The sequence below is a fragment of the Lepidochelys olivacea genome, assembly GCF_965140295.1.
Source record: "Lepidochelys olivacea isolate rLepOli2 genome assembly, chromosome: 7".
In the NCBI taxonomy this organism is placed as follows: Eukaryota; Metazoa; Chordata; order Testudines; family Cheloniidae; genus Lepidochelys; species Lepidochelys olivacea.
The window spans coordinates 96,716,512-96,739,533 of NC_140417.1; the positions used below are offsets into that span (position 1 = coordinate 96,716,512).

General features: G+C 37.7%; 1 protein-coding gene across 1 annotated transcript in view; it reads right to left on the bottom strand.

Moving 5' to 3' along the window:
• Nucleotides 1–23,022, bottom strand: part of ADGRA1 (adhesion G protein-coupled receptor A1) — a 464,598-nt gene that overhangs the window by 262,736 nt on the left and 178,840 nt on the right. The window contains exons 3-4 of the mRNA XM_084634535.1: nucleotides 10,997–11,068; nucleotides 2,984–3,055 (exon numbers count right to left, since the gene is read on the bottom strand). Of these exons, the coding sequence (XP_084490661.1) occupies nucleotides 2,984–3,055; nucleotides 10,997–11,068 (144 nt within the window). The remainder of the gene's footprint in view (nucleotides 1–2,983; nucleotides 3,056–10,996; nucleotides 11,069–23,022) is intronic.

Consider the following 23,022-nt stretch of genomic DNA (forward strand, 5'->3'; position numbering starts at 1 on the left):
AAAGAATAGAGAGTCTGGAAAGTATTTGTTCATGAACCACCAAGAAAAACCTAGGGTGCTGCTATCCAGATTCAAAAGATGGAACTAGCATGGAATTAGGAGGCAGTGCACTTTTACCACCTTTTGGACAAGAGGAAAACTGAGGTCCTGACCATTTGTGATAATTAAAAAATACCCCGACACTTTTCACAAGAATAGGGTATTAACCCCAGTGTTCCTGGCTAAATTCCAACTTCATTCTACTTATGTAAATAGCCTTGGCAGTTTCAAATAGATCCGATATTCCTCACTTATACAATACTGCTTCATAATGCTAGAAATGGCCACAGTCTGCCTCAGAGGGTGGCTTCCTTTTCTTGGTGAGTGAGGAGAATTCTGTATATCCTATAAACCTGTGTTTACTCGAATCAGGCCCAAGGATCATACTCTCAAGCCCACTGAAATCAAAGAGTGCTAACTGGTGGATCCATTTATAGAATTTAAGAACTTTGGTTACGTTTGTTTGACAGGTAGTATATAAGTGTAATACATAGTTTTGTGTTCAGAATACACTACATATTCACATAAGAACTAAGATTTAAGAATAAACTGCTGTCTTGATCAGCCAATAGGAAATAAGTAAACTTCCAAAGGTTCCTTCTGCTCATGAATAAACTTTTATCATCTGTTAGGTGCAATGACACACTCCCTTCAACTTCAGAATGCTTTAGTTCTACTACTCAATCAATAGCTTTTACAAGAAGAGATTTATTAAATGCACTACTTGTTCTGCATTTCAACATCCTTGTTGCACTAACATATCATTACATACAAACGCCAAGAAATTCAGGACTGAATGATCCACATGTACAGTGAAGCAATTATACAAGTTAAATTAATGGCAAATAGGATGCTGACTGCTTCCTTAAAATTGAGCTGCCTAAATTAATATTTCCAGAAGCAACCCAATTTGAAGTACCCTGGTTTTCTAAATCTCCCCTAATTTAATAGTCTGTGGACTACTTTTTCTCAGCTACCATTTTGAGTCTTCACTGTAATATGTTTTATTGCACATTTAAGATGATAAAATATTATGCCATCTGTACGGAATATAAACAGGTGATTTTTTTTTACCATTATGAATACCAATATTTGGGATTATCATTAGCATGTTTGATCTGAGCTGAGTTTTCAAACTATGCAAAATGAAAGGCATCATATTTTATCTTCTGCCTCTTCTTGGTATGAAAGTTAAACTTTCAGTTGCATTCTTTGTAGAGTATACGCTTGATAGGTAACTTGGCTTATATCATAATTACATACAGAAAGTATGTTAGAAGAATGTAAGGCTGCAAAGTCAAGCCCTCAAAAGCAGAATACAATCTGAACGGGGCGGGGGGGGGGGGAGAAGGGAAAGAAAGGAGGGAAAAATAGTTCTACTCCTGTCATAAATATAAAGGGAAGGGTAACAACCTTCCATTATACAGTACTATAAAATCCTTCCTGGCCAGAGGCACAAAATCCTTTTACTTGTAAAGGGTTAAGAAGCTCAGGTAACCTGGCTGGCACCTGACCAAAAGGACCAATAAGGGGACAAGATACTTTCAAATCTGGGGCCGGGGGGGAGGCTTTTGGTCTGTCTGTTCTGTGTGCTTGCTGGACACAGATCAAGGAAGCAAGCAATCCAACTCCATTAGAATTATAAGTAACAGTAAGGGACTGCGTTAGCTTATTTTTGTTTTGGCTTGTGATTTTCTCTGTGCTGAGAGGAAGGTGTATTCCTGGTTTTCTTTTTGTAACTTTAAAGTTTGGCCCAGACGGAAATCCTCTGCGTTTTTGAATCTGATTGCCCTGTAAGATTATCTTCCATTCTAATTTTACAGAGGTGCTTCTTTTACCTTTTTTCTTTATAATAAAGTTCTGTTTCTTTTAGAATCTGATTGGGGTTTTTTTAGTATCCTAAAAAAACCAAGGTTGGTCTGTGCTCGTCTTGTTTATTCCCAAGCCTCCCCCGGAAAGGGGGTGCGGGGGCTTGGAGGGATATTACGGGGGACTAGGAACTCCAAGTGGTCCTTTCCCTGAGTTTTAATAAAATCACTTGGTGGTGGCAGTGTTACCCCATCCAAGGTACAAGAGAGAATTTGTGCCTTGGGGAGTTTTTAACCTAAGCTGGTAGAAATAAGCTTATGGGTCTTTCATGTGGGTCCCCAGGTCTGTACCCTAGAGTTCAGAGTGGGGAGGGAACCCTGACAACTCCCATTTTTCAATACCAAATTTTCACAAAAAAGGGGATCCTTTTGAAAATGATTTTCAATTTTTTTGAAATTTTTAATGAAAAAAATCTTACTTTTTGGATCAGTTCTATTCAAATGTCGGAAGTGCCAAAATTAAGGTTGTCCACGTAAACCTTAGTCTTGCCCCAAATATCCCCAAATCTGTGATAGAACCAAGAAAAAATCCATTTATTCCACATCCCAATCCAGTGTTGTTGGACTTAAACACAGAGAATGCCCTTTTGCTTTTAGTATTGAATGGAGGCAGGGGTCTTGTAGTACAAATTATATAATCACATAATTGAAGACGATACTATAATGCATAAGGAGAAAGAGTAAAGGTTTATTTTTGCATTTAAAATTAGTTTAGACTCTTTAAAAAAATTAATTTGCAGTCTTTCCCATACTCTGCACACCCCACTGTCTGGCTTACATAACATACCAAACAAATTGGATAATGGCTGGTTTACTTTTATGTTCTTCTACTTCACTCTTGTCCTAGCAGGCTTGAGTGACAGGATCCCATTCTCTGTTTTTCATTAAGTGTCCAGGGGAAATTCACTGAAAAAGTTTGGCTCTCTCTAGTTTAAAATGTACAGACATGCCTTCTTTTAAAATCCTTTGCAGATAGTTCAGTCAACACAATTGAGGGACAATTTCCTGTTCTCCTAGTTGTAATGTGTTAAAGGCTTTTTAAAAAAATGATTATTACAAAATGGTATTATACTCACAATTTGTGAAGATTGTTAAGGCCCTCAAATATTTCTGGGGTCAGACATCCAATTCTATTATTGGAAAGATCCCTGAAACAAACAAAAAATCAAAAACATTAGTTGTATACTATGGGTGTACACAGCTACATAGCCACAAACAGCTTTGTTAGTTTTGATTTTAAGGAGTTAGAAAGCTACAAATGAAAGAATAAATATAAATTTGTGTACTGTAACATATTTGAATTTAACTGATTTTATAACTTTTTAATTTTTATTATATTAACATAGTTACGAATCCCACTTAACAGTTAAACTTTCCTGTAACACATTGGATTGAATTTTACATTAACTGCTTCGTAAATAGTGTCATGTCTCTAGAGGCCTCAAAATAAAATCAGTCTTCATCTCATAGCAGTAATTTTTAGCAACATTTATTTAATAATGAGAAAATGGCATGTATTTTAGGAATTGCTGCATACAATAGTTTCTGCAGCCTGGTCTGAACCCTAGGTATCATCTATTTTTCCCCTTATTAAGTTACTCCATGCTCAAGGCCTCCTATCATTGCCAACCAGGATGGATTTGATTTCAGTCAAATTGATTTAAATTGTGATTTAAATCGCTATACAGGAAAACTCGATTTAATCATGGATTTCTACATAAAAGTGCATTCTTGTTGTTTGTTATAACCTTAATACATATTCTTCACAACTCAGAGATAGATAGATGTAGGTTTCATTTTTAGAAGGTACACACTGCATTTTTAAAGTGATTTATTTTGAAAACTTTTCAGATTAGCTTTACAGCTATATCAGAAAATGAATGATTGTTTGGTTATTTCATTTACCAAAGGTAACTGAAGCAGATATTTATGAAGTCATTAGGAGGTAAACTATCTCCAATTCAACAGGTTAATCATTAATATTTGTAGGAATTTCTTGCCTCCACATATTAATGATTAACCTGTTGAAGGTTAATCACCAGACAGACATTTAAATTGTTTTATTTAACTAAAACAACAATGTTATGTATTCTGGAATTTTTCTTCAACAGCAAATGTCTAATGTTTTAACAAAACATGCATATGAATTTTTGAATTTAGTTAAACATTCAAGTTTTTTAAAATCAGGTTTGTTTTTGTCACAATTGTTTTTAACTAAAATAGTTAAATGAAATATTAAAAAAAAATTGACAATGTCAGCCAGGTCAACACAAGAAACTTAAAATATTGGCTCCTGCAGCTAACTCAGTCGTCTTCACCTTCATTTTCCTGTTTGTTCATAATCTGGAAAAGAAAAGCAAGCTTTCCTGCTTTTTCAGGTCCCAAACGATTTCTAAATTTGGAATGAATTAGTCCAAAGGAAGAAAATATTCTTTCTACATTCTTTAACAGCTACTGCTGTTAAAAGTGAGATTATCACTTCAACAGTCTCTGAATCCAAGTGTTTAAGTGACTTCCACCAGTTCCCTGGTGTGCCTTTCTTTAAAACATCATCAGCAAGCATATATTTCTTGAATGGTTCACCCTTAGCTCTGAAGTTTATTATAGTTGGCATTATGGAGGGATGATTGCTGGATGTCCATGTCATAGCCAACTCCTCTTCTTCAGCAATTAGGGTTTGACCCTGGTACCAAGTATTGAGAATATCTGCAAGAAAATGAGATGGAGATAGTGCTTGTCCCATTCCCTTTTTTAATGCTTGTAATTTAACTCTGTCATTGCATATTTCTCTTTTTAAGATCTCACTCAGTTCCTTCCAAATTTCGACAGCATCAGCAATAAAACAGTGATTTCCCTGCATTTTGTTCAAGGCTACAGAAATAGGCTTCAGGGTACTCAGTGTGTGTTCAACATTTCTCTTAAGCCCAGTGCTGAGAACTTTGGTTGTGACAGTGCCATCTAGTTTTTAACAATTTTGTTCACAAAGTGTCATCAGATTAGGCCAGTTCTTGATATAGTGCTCAAAACAGTCCATTACATCACAAGTCTTGTGGGAGAGTAAGCTTGGTTCCTCCCACTCTTTTCAGAGAAGCTGCTGCAAAGTGGTTGTTACAGAAGTATTTTGCAATTTCAGCAACATTAGCAACCGTATGTTATTAGCTTGAGACTCTCTTCACTTTCCTTTAAATAATTTCTTCTCATTTTGGATACATTTCCAGCATTGTCTGTGACCAAGCTGCGTACCAGAATTTTTGTTTGAATTTGAATTTTTGTTCACAGTTTGTTATAGCTTTTGCTGCTACTTCTTGTAAGTATTCTGCTGTGTGCGCATTTCCTGATGTATCAATTGTTTCTGTAAGGAAGACATTCCCTTCTTCTGTTGTCACACAAGCACATACAACAGGATCATTGTGGACACTGCTCCATCAAGACTCAGGTTAACAATTTTACCTTTACCTCTAGACCTTTTGCACACTGCTCAATTTCTCTTTCATACACTTTATCCAGCAATTTGCCTGAGACATCTGCTCTGTTGCGTGGACTGTATCCTGCTCTTAATCACTGAACCATGCTAATGAAGTGTGGGTTCTCAATCATACAGAAAGGAGTTTGTTCCATAAACAAACTGGGCAATTTTTTCATCTATTACCTCTTTGTAATCTGCTAGTTCCTATCACAAACTTATCTATGGTTGTTTCTGGATGATGGATTTTTTTTTTCTTTTTGCTACAGGTGGATATAGTGTGGCTATGTGACATACATGATGTGACTGAAACACTATCATTGGCAGATAACTCTGAAACTATAGAAAATGATGGTGATCTTGAAGGTGGATAGTCTTCAGAATCCCGTATGTTGAGGATGGATTCTCCTAAACAAAATAAGTCAATGCAGTTATTGAATTATTATTAATGTACTGCTCATTTAGTATTACTCATTGCATTCACTGACACTCAGTACTACTTTAAAGGTGAAATTGTAAAAGGAAGATCTACCTATTTCAGCTAGTTATTTTTTATCACAACTGCATCTAAAAGGATAGTACCATAGAGTAACAACCATATTTTTTGCTCAAACATGAGAATTCAAGAATAGTCCAGAAGGAAGACAGGCAGTCATAAGAAAGAAGTATGAAATGAAAAAGTTTACCAACCTGAAGATCCTGAATGTTCAGACATGTTCCTTTCCATCATCTTCAACGCAGCTTCCTCCTGAGAAGGAACACTTCTCATGATGTTTCATTCAGGCAACTAGGCCTTGCATTTCTTTGTTGCACTGTTTGCATTTTGCATGGATGCCTGTCTTACATACAGGTAGAGGAACTTCATTAAAATATTCCTATACTGGGTCTCTTTTACGGCCTGCTGGCATTATAGGTTTTCCCTTCTAGTGAGAGAATGGTATGGTAGGTCTTAAATTAATGAAGACTACACTCAGAAAGACCTCAAGACTTCTGGAATATGCTGCTCAAACAATTTAATTGTTTCTACTGCCTGTCCCTCCCTTCTCACATTTATCTCCAGACTTCTTCTCCTTGTCCAGATCTATTCCACTCCCAATAATCTTCTCTTCATTGAACTTTTTGAAATTTTGCACTTTTAGAGAGAGGTAAGGGATTGACTCTGTGTGCACAAATTTGCAGGGGCAATAGGGTTGAGGTCTTATTTTTCACCTCTATATATTATTTATTGATTTTAAAACGTTTTTGCTGTTAACAAGCATGTTATCTCTGGAGACACAAATCCACTGTTTGAGAACTGCAAAACTAAGCATCTCTGATGGTATCTTCTAGACTGAGCACTGAGTCCCATTGGGTAGATAGAAAGATTAACCTAAATAATCAATACAGAAGCCCCTGGAACCCCATAAAATTGGGTCCCTAATCCATGAACTATTGGAACTCATTCACAAAACTTTTCTTAAACATTAGATGAATACATTGTCTCATACTAGAGAATTAGAATTTATAATCCCTATTCCATCATGAGATTCTTTGAGCTATAAAGTATCTTAATTAAAATGATCTTTGGATAGGTTTTGTCCTCAAAAAGCATTTTATAAAAAAAGTCTTATTTAAATTTAAAAAAATCTGATTTTTTTAAAATCATTGATTTTTATCCACCAAAATATTAGCCTAGGGTAAATTTTCATTATTATGCCCATTTATACTCTAATTTCAAAGCTAACTTATATATAGCTGACTGATAGCCATAATAGAAAGCTTAAAGCACTAATTAATAGTTGTTATAAAACCCATTTGTGTTGTAGCTTATAAAACCAAGGTGGGGGCTGTTATGGAAGCTGAGTGAGTGGCACCAGTGGGGTATTTCTTCTGCGTTTTGTGTCACTGATTTTCTTCATCTCCTTTTTCTTATATTCCAGTGTGCTTCTAACACAACACACAAAACATAGTTGCAACAGGGACAGGATATGAGCAGCTAGGACAGAAAGTTCACAGAAGGCCCGGGTGAAGGAAAGGGGAAAAAATCAACTTCTCTGGTTCAAGCAAAAGAACATAATTGAGCAAAGTTTCTGGATACATTACTTGCAGTTTAACAGCCTAAACTCTACAAATAATATTAATCTAACCAAAGTAACGAACAGGGCAGCTGTTATGTCTCTTGAGCACCAAGTAGGGGGTGTTTGGCCCTCCTACAAGAGTATACCAGCCACTTCATAAAACACTAATCCTCACTACATTTTCAACTTAACCTGAATGCCTCCTGCTCAAGGAGGCACTTATAGCAAGGACTCCAAAAATCCCCATCAAGGTATAACCCCAGCTCCCCCCAAAAAAACCTCCCCACAAACACACTGATTGTCATAGCAATGTCTGTTATTAAATGTACAGATGGGATGGGCTGTAACAGGTCTGTGGAACCTTCTCAAGGGTACCAAAAGATTGGTACAACCCATCACACCAGAGTAATAACATGAGGCATAAAGTCACTATGATGTGACTATAGTCTCCAGAAGAGTGTATGCAAGATTACACTCTATGTAATTCATAACTGCGACAGCGTACACTTTCAAGAGGCAGCTACTAGGGCTCTCCCACCATTTACAAGATGACAGCAGCTGCGTAATTCCAGATTTTCCACCCTATGTGTATTCTCAGCTATAACCTAATTTCCTGACTTTCAAATGTTTGGTTTGTAATTTTAACTTAAATTTCTTCAGCTCTGTTTTTTGTGAAAACTGCAATGATCTAATAATCTTTCAAATGAACAGATAACCTTTTACAATGTTAAATCTAGTCTGTTTGGGAACTAGATTGGTATTGCTTCAGGTATTGTGCCGCCTTTCTCTGCTGCCCTATTTTCTCCAATTATCCTCCGCATCTGTCAACACACATGTCCAAAATAAGAAAGCAAGAGTAATAATTTGCCATCTTGTAACTAAATCCTCAGAATCTTGGAGAGCCACCCAAAAAAATTACTGAAAGAACAGGGCATCTTTTAAATCTCACTGTGTTTCATGTTATACTTAAAAAAATGAAAGTTTTGGATAATCAAATATTACTGTATCTTCTTACTAGACATGAAAATATTCTTGTGCAGCTAAACATTTTAAAGTAATTTTTAAATATAGCATACATTTTTCTTATATACTTCTCAATTATATTAGCTGGACTAGTCCAGAAAAAGAGTAGTTTGTGTAACAATATTAAAAATGTTAATATACATTTTTTCCTACTGAAAGGATTATTACTCCATAATGAACACAAGCATAAAACAGAAATACATCAGTAATTTTCCTAATATGTCAGTGTCACTGGATTATCCTGGAAATCTGTAGTTTAACTTAAAAAAAGAAGGAAAAAATAACAGCCAAATCCTAAAATTGTTACTTGGGCAAAATTTTATCTGAAATCATTAGGAGTTTTACCTGAGCAAAGACTGAGCAGGGATTTCAGAATATGCCTATGTGGCAAAACTGGTTAACAAAAGTAGATTTCAGCCAAAAGAAAAAAAAATCACAAAACTAAAAACGATCTTGCCATCCTATTCATGTAGTTCTCAAGAAGAGACATGCAGTAACAGGCTATTTCTAACAAAGCCACAGCACATGTATCCTCTTCTCAGCCTCTAAAATAACAAATGCTATTTTCACAACATGTTGCATAAGCTGGCAACAACTGAAATCTGTTCACTGTAAACCATTTTTCCTCATGAAACATTAGCAAAGAGAAATGACAGCTTGCACCAGCTTGCTGCACATACCTCTCTGCTTATCCTTATGATTTTAAGCCCAATTTGCTGCATGTTACAAAAATCTGGTGTTCATTTTTAGTTGTAAAATATTTACATCAGAAATGTTGACTCATGAAATTGATCTTACAGAAGACAAATATTCCTCTGTTAAAGAAACAAGTCCCACATGCTTTTTGTGCTTCCTCACATTTTATTTTTTATGTATCCATCATTTTGTGGTAACCCAAATGGTAACGCAATTTGCCATTGCAAATAATGAATTCTCACAATACAATCAGTTCTCAGAAAGGGTTATACACAGGAGAAATTGTTAATTTTTATAGGACCTTGACAGCTTGCAATTTACCCAGCTCACTCACTGTAATTATGTCTCCTTCCGCGGCCTATGCTACACTAGCTTCAGCTGCCTACTGGATTACTCATGGGACATATGTGAAACAATACTAAATGAATGCAAGTACAGTCAAAGTAATTACAGCATTCAGACTTCAGTAACGTTTTTTATTTAGAGCTAGCTCTGGTTGATATTGTGTAGTGATCTTCTACTACTCAAGAACATTTTCCTCGTGGATTAGAGTGGAACATATCAGTACCAAACACAGAATACTTCTTTTTAAAGTCTGGCATGGTAAATCTCAGGATTTCTGTGGGTGACGAGAGCTTCTGCTAGCTTTTTGCTAGCTGTCCCATCTCCTAATACCTTTTCCCTTCTTTGACTTCTCTTTTGCGGCCAACCTTTGACTTCCTCAAAATGTTTCTTTTCTGTGACTCAGAAAGATTAAATCATGGCGTTTACAGGTTACCCATTCTTCCCACAAGAGGTCAGGGTTGTGTTATTAGATTATATGGCCGCATCAGTAATTAACATTCATTCTCATCATTACACTACAATGTAATTATCTGTAAGTATGCAATACAGAAAAAATTCAAATATAGAGATCATAACTAAACAGCAAATGTGTATGATTATATAACAACATTTATTTTTCATAAAATTGCCCTCCACAAGCTCTAAATGAAGAATTTACGCAGCATAGGGATTTACTTATAAACATAACTGCATTCACCATTCTTTGATGTTTATTATTAACACTGCTATTTACAAGCCATGTAAAATTAGCAGATATCAAAGTCCTTTACTAAAACCAAAGAATGTTAATTGAATATGTTGTTAGGGAATTAACGAGTTAAGAATATAAAGGTATACGCCAAAATGTATTATTTGAAATTTGACCCCAGTATTTTGCATTAAATTAGTAGGGAAGTAATATTTTAAAACCCGACTTCAAAAATACACAGTTATCACATGATCACCAGTATTCGGAAGGATATGGTATACAATATGACCAAAGAGATTAAACAAACAAACAAAAAAAGAGACAGAGTAGAGTAGACTTGATAGACAAGAAATTGATGAACTTAACTTCTTCAGCATGCAGAATCCTCCTTCCAAGGAAATTGTTTTATAAATCTGGCCTATGGTATCTATGAGTAAAAGTGGACCTCATAACAAAAAAAGTTAGTACGCAGAATTTTTATTTCAATGTACTAGTTAAGTCATTAGTTACACATTTTTAAAAAACGTATCAGCTACAGACTTATTTATTTAGATATTTAATAGGGTGTTTCTTTGCTAGAAGACAAAAAGATATTTTAAAATACTCCAAAGCATGCCCCCAAATAGAGCAGAAAATAGGAATAGGACCTATGTAGAAGAAAAAAAATTAAAAGAATCCAAGTACAGTATGTGGTTTTATGTCCTTTTCCCTAAGTCCTTATGTTATTATTGCTTGGTGGCATACTCAAGTTCCCCAAGGACAGAAATGTTGATATGAACACAATTTCCAGGGTAATTCAATGGGAATTAATACTTACAAGCGCTTCAGTTCTGGAAGTCCATGGAAGGTTCCAGGCTCAATAGTGCTAATCAAGTTATTCTTCAGATCTCTAGAGATATATAATAGGAGGAGCAATTAATTAGCACTTTACCTAGAATACTAGTTTCATACATGAACAGAAGAACAAAAAAGATAACATACTAAGGCTTATCCTAAGCTTTATTTGGTTTAACTCAAAACAAGAATGCATGTATTTTAGATAGCAAAACTGAAAAATATTACCAAGCTCACAGTTTGGAAATCAATGGGGAGATTTTGCAATAAAAAGAGTTGGTTAAGATTGGGGGGAAACATATGTGGCTATGTGCCCTTTGTTTTAAATTATTTTTAAAAAATTTCCCTAAACAAGTTTGCCAGCTTTACCAGCCTAAGGAAAAATGCATTAGTCAACAGAACATTTTAAAGTGAGTGAAACAATTAGATCAACCTATTGGTTTGCTTATTCACTGTGCTGTGCCATTTTACACTCAAAATATTCTTCCTTCCCACCTACGGAAAGCAAAGCAACTGGCATTTGGTATATTGTGCAGATAGATCAGCACAGTGCATTGGCACACATACATATTTGGCAGACAGGTGTACTTGGTAACTATCCAGGGGATCAGATGTTGTAGAGATAAAGAATATTTTACTAGCATTAGTAACCTCATCTGCTACTGGCGCAGTACTTGAGGCCGTGACTCTGCTCTCAATTCAATCTCCACTGAGATTTACTATGAGATTTTCTGATGCTCTCCAGGATTCGGACTCTGAAGTGTGTTTTGGGAGTAATTAGAAAGGCAGGCAAAGGGGATATCTGCTGTAAATTCTTGTAGACTCTTGGTGTTCATCTTTCAAACAGTTTGAAACTCATAGTTGAGGGCTGGCATTCAATAATATTAGTGATGTTTTTCTCAGGACAAGTCTACACTACAGCGCTACATCGGTGCAGCTGCGCCATGGTAGCACGTCTGGTGAAGACGCACTATGCCGATGGTAGAGCACTCTCCTGTCAGCAGAACTATTCCACCTCCACAAGAAGCGGAAGCTATGTCAGCAGGAGAGCATCTCCCACCAACAAAGCGCCGCTGTGGACAGCATGAAACTTGCATCGCTTGGGGGCAGGGGGAGCTCTCATGCCCCGGAGTGACGTAAGTGATATTGATTTAGGCTGTAGTTTAGGCCTGCTCTCAGACTGGTGAAACATTCTACAATAGATGCACTGCTTCTGGGAGTACCACAGGGCAGCTATGTCAGCATCAGTATGAGTCACCCTACCTATGGCTTTCTATTTTATTGCAAATACAATACATACCAAGTGAAATCCTGGTCCAATTGAAGTCAATAGGAGTTTTGCCATTGACTTTAATAGGGCCAGATTTCACTCACAATATTTATTTCAAATATTTTCAAATAAGATCCACACATGAGAAACCAACTTTTTGTATCTTTTGCTAACTATGTAGGTGGACCTTTACATTCACTGGTTCAGTAAGGTGCTGTCTATTAATGCTGCTTAGATTTAATGCTGGTGGCCCATTAATGCTCTGTCTCCCTTATATTCCTCAGTCACCCGTTGACTGAAAGCTCACTTCACATAACCACCCCCCAGTTCCATTAAGAAGGAGATCATGACCGCTTACAGACAAGGAGTTCCAGTAACTTCTACTTTTGTGAACATTTGAATTTTTCCTATTGACTTGATGCAAAAACTGTTTATATGGTTATCGTTATGGAGTAAAGAGCAAAGCTATCGGACAAACAGTAGTAATATTCGAATCTTACTGGAAGAGACTGAAGGAGGAGTGAATGCCTCACAGCATTTCTACTATTCATCTCTCATTTCAGCCAGAAGAGCATATTTAGGTAGTCACTTGTTGAAGTTATAAATATAAACCTGAGTCAGGATAATCATACTGTGATTATTACGGCAGCTAATAAAAAGAGCCTAGTCAGCTCAAAGATTCTGCAACAGCTCCATCTACAAACACACATAAGCAAGAACTGAATACTCCAATATTCACATTTACTCCAATATTCATACTATCAAAGATTCTGTTAACCATAGTTCATTTTCATCAATACATTTTATGTATCAATGATTTATTTATATGCACATAGCAATAATGTGACAAGACCCAGATCTGCCTACAAATAAATGTGAAAATAATATGAAAACCCAGACCTTTAAAAATGAGTATAAACTGGTATTGCTTATGTTTAATCCAATATGAAAAAAACAGCAAGTTATTAAGTTATTTAACTTAATGTGATTTGTGGTTAAATTGCACTGTATACGGAGTGATTCGTAATATTTTAAAATAAACCATTCGAAGTGTATTTCCCCCTGGCTTTGACCACAAAGATCATGTATTATAAAAATCAACTACTCATTGTTCTTAAATCAACTTTTGTTCTTTACATCAACATGTTCGACAGGGGCGGGGCTCTCATAATGAAGACGTCATATTTTCTCATCTTGTGACATCATGAGAACAAATCACATAAGAAAACTGAGAAGGGAGCTGCATTTTTAAAGCTGAGCTAAAATCCTTTTACATGAAATATAGGTAGTGCAAGGTAGTCCATGTTTACTTAACCCCTATAATTAAATACTTAATCTAAAAAAGTGAAGATTTAAGATGAAAGAGTAATATATTGGCAAATTTTTCTCCTTGCCACCCCAGATATTGCAAGTATAAGTTTTATTTTATTTTATTTTTTTTAATATTTCAGTTGCTATTTTCCAGCCCTAATTTTCACCTATATCAGACATATATTGATCATTGTCTTATACAAACATAACTCATCAGAGTAAGTTAAACTTATTTTAACAAAAATAAATTGAACATTACGATGACATGTTGGCAAATATTAATATGTTTCAATTAAGCCAATATTGATATAACTTTTTTAATAAATATGCATGCATTCACAAATATGCACATGTGCACATCCAACATTAGAGGTTTATTGCATTTTTATATATTTGGGCATGGTCCAGCATCCTATTTCCTTGGACTATAATGACTCCTTATGCATACTCTCTTGCTGCCTGTTATGTAGGCAGGAAGCAAGCATCAGGCCCAGAGGCTTCCTCTTTCCCTTTCCCTGTGTGGTCACTCTGCAGGAAGTGAATGTGCTAGGGGTTGACTGAGGAAGGGAGAGAATCAGTGCCCCCTTTCCTCCATTGTGGAATCCCAAGAACCTGGGAAAGTTGGCCACTGACAGGCTGAGTAGAAGAGAGGCAGGTGGCAAACAATAAAGTGGGGAAAGCAATTGAGCTGCAGGACAAAGTGGAGCAGCCAGAAAGGGGCAAGGGGCTTGAGAGAGGAAACTTGATGGTGATTCTGAGACATAAGGGGACAGGAACAAAGGAAACTGAGATAAAGGGACAAAGAGAGGAAGAGATACGAAATTCAGAGGAAGAAAGAGACAGTGACTCTGCCTCACAGTGGACAAGAGGTGCTACCTCTCAAGTTGCACAGAGTGGATAACAGATCCATTATCTACCCCTAAAGATGCAAATTTTATTGCAGGCTTTTTATGGGCCCAAAATAGACATGTCCTATGGTCAGTTTCCGCAAAAAAAGGTCAATGACTTAATAACCATAAATCTAAACTATCTTCTCATGCTTGGAGGTCATCTCTCTTCAAGTTTGTAGCTGGACAGTCTAACTGCCGGGACCATTGTTGCATGGACCTGTAGTAGTCCTCCTCTCATTCCCTCAGTCACAGTAGTTTGCCAAAAGTGTGCAGCAGATAAAGTGGGATGGAAGGATAATGAAAGGCAGTCACTAGTTGCTACAGTGACAGGAGAAATACATATGCACAGACTTGACTGGAGAAAGACTTGCGCTGATTCTGATCAACTGCAGCACAGTCCTCCTCTTGCTCGAAGTGTATGTGAAACCGCACAGCAGATGACTGAGAAATTATGGGCCATGGTGTCATCATTACACTGCTGATACTCTACTCTCCATCTCTTTGTTATCAAAGCAAGAAAATGGCAGTGTCTGGATTTCTCAATGTCTGGTACAGATAGGAACTTGGATGAAAGCATCTGTAGCTGGGCGAGATACAGATGATGTTTATTAGTAAAGGGACACACCCTCAGGAATCAGCAAAGGCTGTGATCTCATCTTCTGTTTTTTGTCAAGGTGGTTTGCAGACTAGGGATAAAATGGATTCATCTGCTGTCCTAGGACTACAAGAAAGCAGCAGTGGCCAGAAGTGCCATCTTCTACCTTCAGTTGACCAAGAAGCTGTGAAATTTTCTTCTAGATCAGAACCTCACTATTTATATAGTAAGAGTGGTGTGTGTGTGTGTGTGTGTGCACACACACACACATATTCCTCCAGCCTAGACTATTGTAATGCATTTGTAGATCTCTTGAATAGTGTCCCAGGCCTTTCAGAAGACATACTTGAGCCTTTCGTTAAGGTTAACCAGCAGAGTTTATTTTCTTTTGGTGATCCTGGGTTATTCACCCTGTATAAACTTCAACCACAACCGAATTCCCTTAACTCTCCAAAATCCAAAATATACCTTGCAGCCTACTGAACTCTGTCCACAAACAACATCAGGAGTTAGCCTTCTCCAGTCAAGACAACTGAAAAATACCTCAGCTACTTACAGATGTAACTTTTGCCTGCTTAGTATGTTCAGTCTATACCATCACAGCACTCTATATGCAGATAAATTTGAAGACCACTTGTCAGCTTCATCTAGTGCAGATGTCCACGTTTAGACAGATTAAACTAACAAGAACACGTTACAACAATAATCCATATTCTTCATTGGTTGCCAATTAATTTCAGTGTGAAATTCACATTGTTGATTATAATCTGTAAAGCCATAAATGATATACAAATTTAATAACTATTTGAAGAGATCCTCTCTCATAGTTAACAGTACCAATGGCTAGTGACAAATCTAAAAGAACCAGAATGGAGAGAACATTGTTGATGGGTGCATTTTAATGTATGTCAAAATGGAAAAGTAGACACCAGGTTTTAGACTTATTGAAATTTGCTGTGTATTTGCCCATGGAAACACTGTTCTATTTCTAGGTAACTTGTGAAAGCCCATAGGAAAAAGAAGCATGATCCTGAACTATCATCTGCAGGAATTAAAAAGCTCAGCCTTGTGTTAGTAAAAAACAGACCATTTCCAGGAAAACTGTCTATCAATTGGATGGCCAAGCTAGGCTATCTGCTCTCCTTATTTTAGAAATTATACTAGAATTTAGTAGGTCATTTTAGTGACGGCTTTTCCCAGAAAACTGTAGATATACTACCCACAGTCCTGGCACCATATCGGTAAGTATGTTCTTCTTGTGATTATTCCATAATGTGTCAATACACTGTTAACTTTATCTTTTCCTATCTAGCACCCACTGTAGACTATAATACTGTCAAAATAAATGTGAAAATTACCACAACTGCATACCATCTATATTTCTTATTTCTGCAGTAGGAATGTTACTTGATTATTATTACTTCCTTACCTTTAACTGGTATTTTTGTTTCAAACAGAATGACTTTTGCCAAAATATTAAATACAGGCCTGTCATTTTCTAATTTAGCTAAAGCAGCTGGTTACATTGAAGCTTTATAGTAAGTATCAACTTTCACTGAGTTAAATAAAGAAACCAGGCTAATTTGGTTGTATGTTTACACTTCCTCCCAAAAAGATATTCCTGAGGTTTGGCAAAAGGCTTGATCCTAAACATGCCAAGCAGCAGCCCAGGCTGGACCCCACACACACACACACACACACACACACACATATACTCTGTGCAAGCAACTTTGGCATCAGCCAAGCATAGGAAAGGAGGAAAAAGACCTACCACCGTAATACTCAATGGCTGTAGGGTGACCCAGTTAAAGTGACCAAAAAAATGCATTTTATAACTAACAGTTATGGTTTTATGATAGTGAATTCTAACTTCTAAGTTGCTGTTCTTAGTCTAAATGACGTGTCATTTGTGGTGTGGGTGTATACATCCGGTGGCACGACCTGAAAATAAATCAGAACTAAACTGCTGTTACAATTACAGATACGCGAAGCTACATGAAGTCCACTCTAGTTGTAATAATTGAAATGTTTATACCAAGGTTGTACAGTTGTAAAACTATTACTAGAATATGTATTGGAAAGTCATATCTTGCATCATTTTATATTACTGTTGTTAGAGGTACTTATGGTGTGGTACCATGATCTTGACTAAATATGAATGGGAAAAATAATAACAGGGTGGAGTTACTTAGTAGGAATTGCCTTGTCATAACAGAAAACATTTTCTGCAGAGTTAGAAAAAGTAACCAGAAGACAGTTTCCTTTCTATTTACAAATTAGAACATACGTAGAACAGGGGGCCACAAACAAGGGAATTTGGGAGTGGGGGAAGGAGATACTCCTGCTGAATGAACAATGTGCAAATACTAATGTCTTGGGGTGAGTCAGTTTGTTTGGCTGTTTGTGTTTTTCTTTCTCTTTCAGATCATTTCAATTACATGGTGGATTGGGATTGTGAATCTGGGTACTATTTAAACCTTTGTTCCCTTGCATGGTGTCAAGTATCAGGGGGCAGCTGTGTTAGTCTGTATCCACAAAAACAATAAGGATTCTGGTGGCACCTTAAAGACTAACAGATTTATTTGGGCATAAGGTTTCGTGGGTAAAAAGCTTTCAGAAGAAGTAGGTTTTTTACCCACGAAAGTTTATGCCCAAATAAATATGTTAGTCTTTAAGGTGCCACCGGACTCCTTGTTGGTTTTGTTCCCTTGATCATCTTTGATCAGCCTCAATCAGCTTTGTGATCAATGAGGGGGTAGGGCTGACCTAGGAGAGAAGGCCTTAAAAGCCAAAGGCCACGTGACCAAGGGGAGCTAGCGAACACGGGACCACAAACCGGGGAGTTAGAGAGGGAGTTTGTGGAAGGGAGACGTAATATAATCACTATGGTTAGGAAGTGCAGCATCACCAGTGCCAACGCTGCTCCTGTCTCCTCCACCTGCACCTGTATCCAGACAGACAGCCTGACCGTGGATGCCTCTACCCAGATCCCAGTGTGGATTTTCAGAGACTGTGGCCTGCATTTCCCACACAAAGAAAGCCAGGCTGGGGGGGACATCTCAGTGTGAAAGGTGCCTGCTGGTGGAATATCTCAGGAAGCAGGTGGGAAAACTACAGGAGGAGGTGGCTAGGCTGAGGCGCATCTGTGCCCATGAGAAATTCCTTGAGAGTATTCATATGGAGACATCCAAGGCTGGGGAAACTATCCAGCTACAGAGGATGGCTGTCACAACACTGGAGGAGGAGGATATGGCCCTATCACAGGGAGTACAGTGGCTGCTGGTTACTTCCAACCCACCTACCATGGAAAACCGTTATGCTGCCCTAGCAACGAGCGATGAGGAATCACCCAAAGGTGGAGGAGGAGAAACCATGTACCCACAAAGCTGGGAGGATCGCAGCTACCACTCCCGGGAAGAAATGTAGGGTAGTGGTGGTTGGTGACTCTCTTCTGAGGGTGCTGGAGGCACCATCTGTCGCCCTGACATGGCATCCCAGGAGGTATGCTGTCTGCCAGGGGCCTGTATCTGAGACATTACAGAGGGATTGTCGTGGATCATCTGGCCTGCTGACTACTACCCCATGCTACTCATCTATGTAGGCACTAATGATACTGCCAGATATGACCCTTAGCAGATCAGAAGTGACTACAGGGCTCTGGGAGTAAGGGTGAAGGAGCTTGGAGCACAGGTGATGTTCTCTTCGATTCTTCTGGTCAAGGGTAGGGGCCCAGGCAGTGACAGATGCATCCTGGAGGCGAATGCCTGGCTGCAAGGATGGTGTCGCCAGGAGGGCTTCGGCTTTCTTGACCACAGGATGCTGTTCCAGGAAGAAGGACTGCTAAGCAGGGATGGGGTCCACCTATCGAGGAAGGGGAAGAGCATATTTGAATACAGACTGGCAAACATAGTGAGGAGGGGGCAGGTGACCAAAGCCCACAGGTAAGTCAAAAACATGGAGACCTGGGAGAAGGGTCGGAATCTGGGGGGTGAGCATGGGCTGTTATAGTAGGGAGAAAGGAGAGACAAGACAGAACTGGGGGAGGGGGAATCAAATCAGTATCTTAGATGTGTGTATACTAATGCAAGAAGTATGGAGAATAAGCAGGAAGAACTTGAAATGTTAGTAAACAAACAAAACTATGACATAACTGGCATCACAGATTTTACTTGGTTGAATAATACACAGCTGGAATATTGGTATAGAAGGGTACAGCTTGCTCAGGAAGGATAGGCAGGGGAAAAAAGGAGAAGGTGTCACCTTATATATTAAAAATGTATACACTTGGACTAAGGTTGAGATTGAAATAGGAGATAGACTTGTTGAAAGTCTCTGGGTAAGGATAAAAGGGGTAAAAAACAAGGCTGATGTCATGGTAGGGGTCTACTACATGTATTAGCAGGAGTGTTGTAAGCAAGACACGAGAAGTAATTCTTCCATTCTACTTCACGCTGATTAGGCCTCAACTGGAGTATTGTGTCCAGCTCTGAGCGCCACGTTTCAGGAAAAATGTGGACAAATTGGAGAAAGTCCAGAGAAGAGCAACAAAAATGATTAAAGGTCTAGAAAACATGACCTGTGAGGGAAGACTTAAAAAATTGGGTTTGTTTAGTCTGGAAAAAGAGAAGACTGAGAGGGGACATAACAGTTTCCAAGTACATAAAATGTTGTTACAAGGAGGAGGGAGAAAAATTGTTCTTCTTAACCTCTGAGGATAGGATAATAAACAATGGGCTTAAATTGCAGCAAGGGAGGTTTAGGTTGGACATTAGGAAAAACTTCCCAACTGTCAGGGTGGGTAAGCACTGGAATAAATTGCCTAGAGAGGTTGTGGAAGATTGGAGATTTTTAAGAGCAGGTGTCAAATATAAAGGAAAGGGTAACAACCTTCCATTATACAGTACTATAAAATCCCTCCTGGCCAGAGGCTCAAAATCCTTTTACCTGTAAAGGGTTAAGAAGCTCAGGTAACCTGGCTGGCACCTGACCAAAAGGACCAATAAGGGGACAAGATACTTTCAAATCTGGGGGGAGGGGAGGAGCGGCGGAGAAAAGGTTTTGGTCTGTCTGTTTTATGTACTTGCTGGACACAGATCAAGGAAGCAAGCAATCCAACTCCATTAGAATTAGTAAGTACTAGTAAGGGAATGCGTTAGCTTATTTTTGTTTTGGCTTGTGATTTTCTCTGTGCTGAGAGGAAGGTGTATTCCTGGTTTTCTTTTTATAACTTTAAAGTTTGGCCCAGAGGGAAATCCTCTGTGTTTTTGAATCTTTTGTTACCCTGTAAAGTTATTTTCCATCCTGAGTTTACAGAGGTGATTTTTACCTTTTTTTTTTTTTTTTTTTAAATGAAATCGTTCTTTTCAGAACCTGACTGATTTCTCTATTGTCTTAAGACCCAGGGGTTTGGGGCTGTGATCACTTTGTAACCAATTGGTTAGGATATTATTCTCAAGCCTCCCCAGGAAAGGGGGTATAAGGGCTTGTGGGGGAATATTTTGGGGGAATAGGACTCCAAGTGGTCCTTTCCCTGGTTCTTTGTATAAATAAAACTTGGTGGCACCATACTGTTCAAGAACAAGGTGGAATTTGTGCCTTGGGAAAGTGTTTAACCTAAGCTGGTAAAAATAAGCTTGGGGGTCTTTCATGTGGGTCCCCACGTCCGTACCCTAGAGTTCAGAGTGGGGAGAGAACCCTGACAACAGGTTAGACAAACACCTGTCAGGGATGGTCTAGATAATACTTAGTCCTGCCATGAGTGCAGGGAACTGGAATAGATAACCCATCCAGTCCTATGATTCTATGTACAAAATGTACAAACTTGTACAAAATGTGATATAACAAGCACTCCCTGCACTCCCCCACACATTTTCAGCATCTCAGACATACCCATGCAGACTAATAGTCCCTCACATTTAAAAATACAACCATCCTACAGAGTAACACAGGATGCTTACAGCAGAGCTGGTTAGAAATTTTTCATAAAAAAAGTTTATCCAACTAAAAATGCTGATTTGAAAAATGTTGATTTTGATAAAGTTTTATTTGTCAAAATGTCTCATTACATTTTCATAACAGAACACTGATTTTTCATTTGAAAACAAAATTCATTGTTTTTAACAAAAAACGTTAAAGTTTTAAAAGGTTGAAATTGGAACAATACATTTTGATTTTATCTACACAAAACCCAAAATGATTTTTTTTTTGGGTAGGAATTTAGTTTCATGGTAATTTTTTAGTTTTTGGTCTGTTTCAGAATTGATTTTTTTTTCAAAATAACAGAATTTACCATTAAGTGAAAAATTTGGTTTCTGGCCCGCTCTAGCTGAGAGCTTATCACCTTGAGCCTCTGATCTTTGAACTGGTTCCCATTTACTAACTGGATACTTGCATTTCAGTTAAATGGAGATAACTGATTAAAGTCAGGGAGAGCTCTGTGTTTGAATGGTCAACTTCCCAAAGGCCTTATGGTGGTAGAGAAGAGATGGGAAAAGAAACTACTAATGAACCTTTATATGTAGAAACTTTAACGGCTTTAAAATAGCTGCTTACTTCTTCCCTCTCAGCCATCCAGCTTCCCTATCTAATTGAACCTCTGATTATCCAAAGATGTCCTTGTGACTTTTGATGATTCATGTGTACTATATGCATTCATATAATATAATGAATTATGGTGAAATAGCTATATTTAAACCTAAATCTCATTAACAAAAGAACGTATTTCCCTTGACAAGTTAGATGCTGACAAATTGGGCATACTGTTTTAGATTATTGGTGGTTATACTGGAGGTCTTCAGATACTATGGAACTTGCTTCCAACTTAAAATATATGCACTGAAAATATTTTGAATACATATTTTTAACAAATATGTTTGGTCTTTGTTCGAGTTCTTGACATTGATACATCTTTCATAAAAAATATTGGTTGTACGAAGAGGACATCTGTGTTTGGAAAGTTGTCATTGTGGTACTATAGACATACCAAAAAAAGCTCTGAGAAATGCAATCAGTCATGGAGCAGATGCCAAATACCAGTGAAATATAACTGACATTGCTTTTTGCATGTTGTCTGTTACTATGAAACAAAACACACATAGAGAGGTCAAATCCTCCACTCCTTACTCTTACAAAACTCCAACTGAACTATATGGGACTTATACCCAATTGTGACTGTAGGATCATGTACCTTAAAGAACAATGTGCTTTTACAATATGGTTGTAATTAGTGCTGGTTGTGGAAGGCCACAGGACAGACAGGGCCAAGCTGATCACCACATCTAATGCATATCATGCTAAGATGATCACTTTTCATCAGGTGGCTACAGAGACCAAGACCTAAGGTGAGTTGGCAAATCTATGTGAAGACATTTCAGGAGGATCTGACCATATTATGCCTGGCTCGTGCCAACGATTCAGTGCCCACCTCTCACCTCCCACAGCATAGCTATTTTTGTTAATAACTGCAACCATACATATTTGAGAGAGAAAGAGAGGGGAACGGTGTATAAGCCAACTCTCTATTAACCAAAAGCTGTTAACGCTCTCAACAACACAGCACACACTGCTTCTATGAAACTCTTGGGGTTTGCATTTTTTGGAAGGGGGGTGGGGTTTGTAGATTAAGGATGTTTACACCACCTTTCAGAAAAGTCAAGGTTGCACTGAATGTAAATGTCAAGAGATAAGAATACATCCCTGCTTATCTTAAGAATTCCCCCCCAAGAGATATTTCTATTTACCAGATATCAGATAGACAGTAATTGCTTCTTTGGAGCCACTACAGTGTTTTGGGTTAAAATTCATTCACTTTTAAATGTTTATGTCTTCTTCATTTAATTTTCTTTATTAAATAATTAAATATTGTAGAACGTCACACACACGAATCTTATGTTTCAATTCATGATACTTACTAGTATGGCTACCTATGCCAATAGACCTGAGGA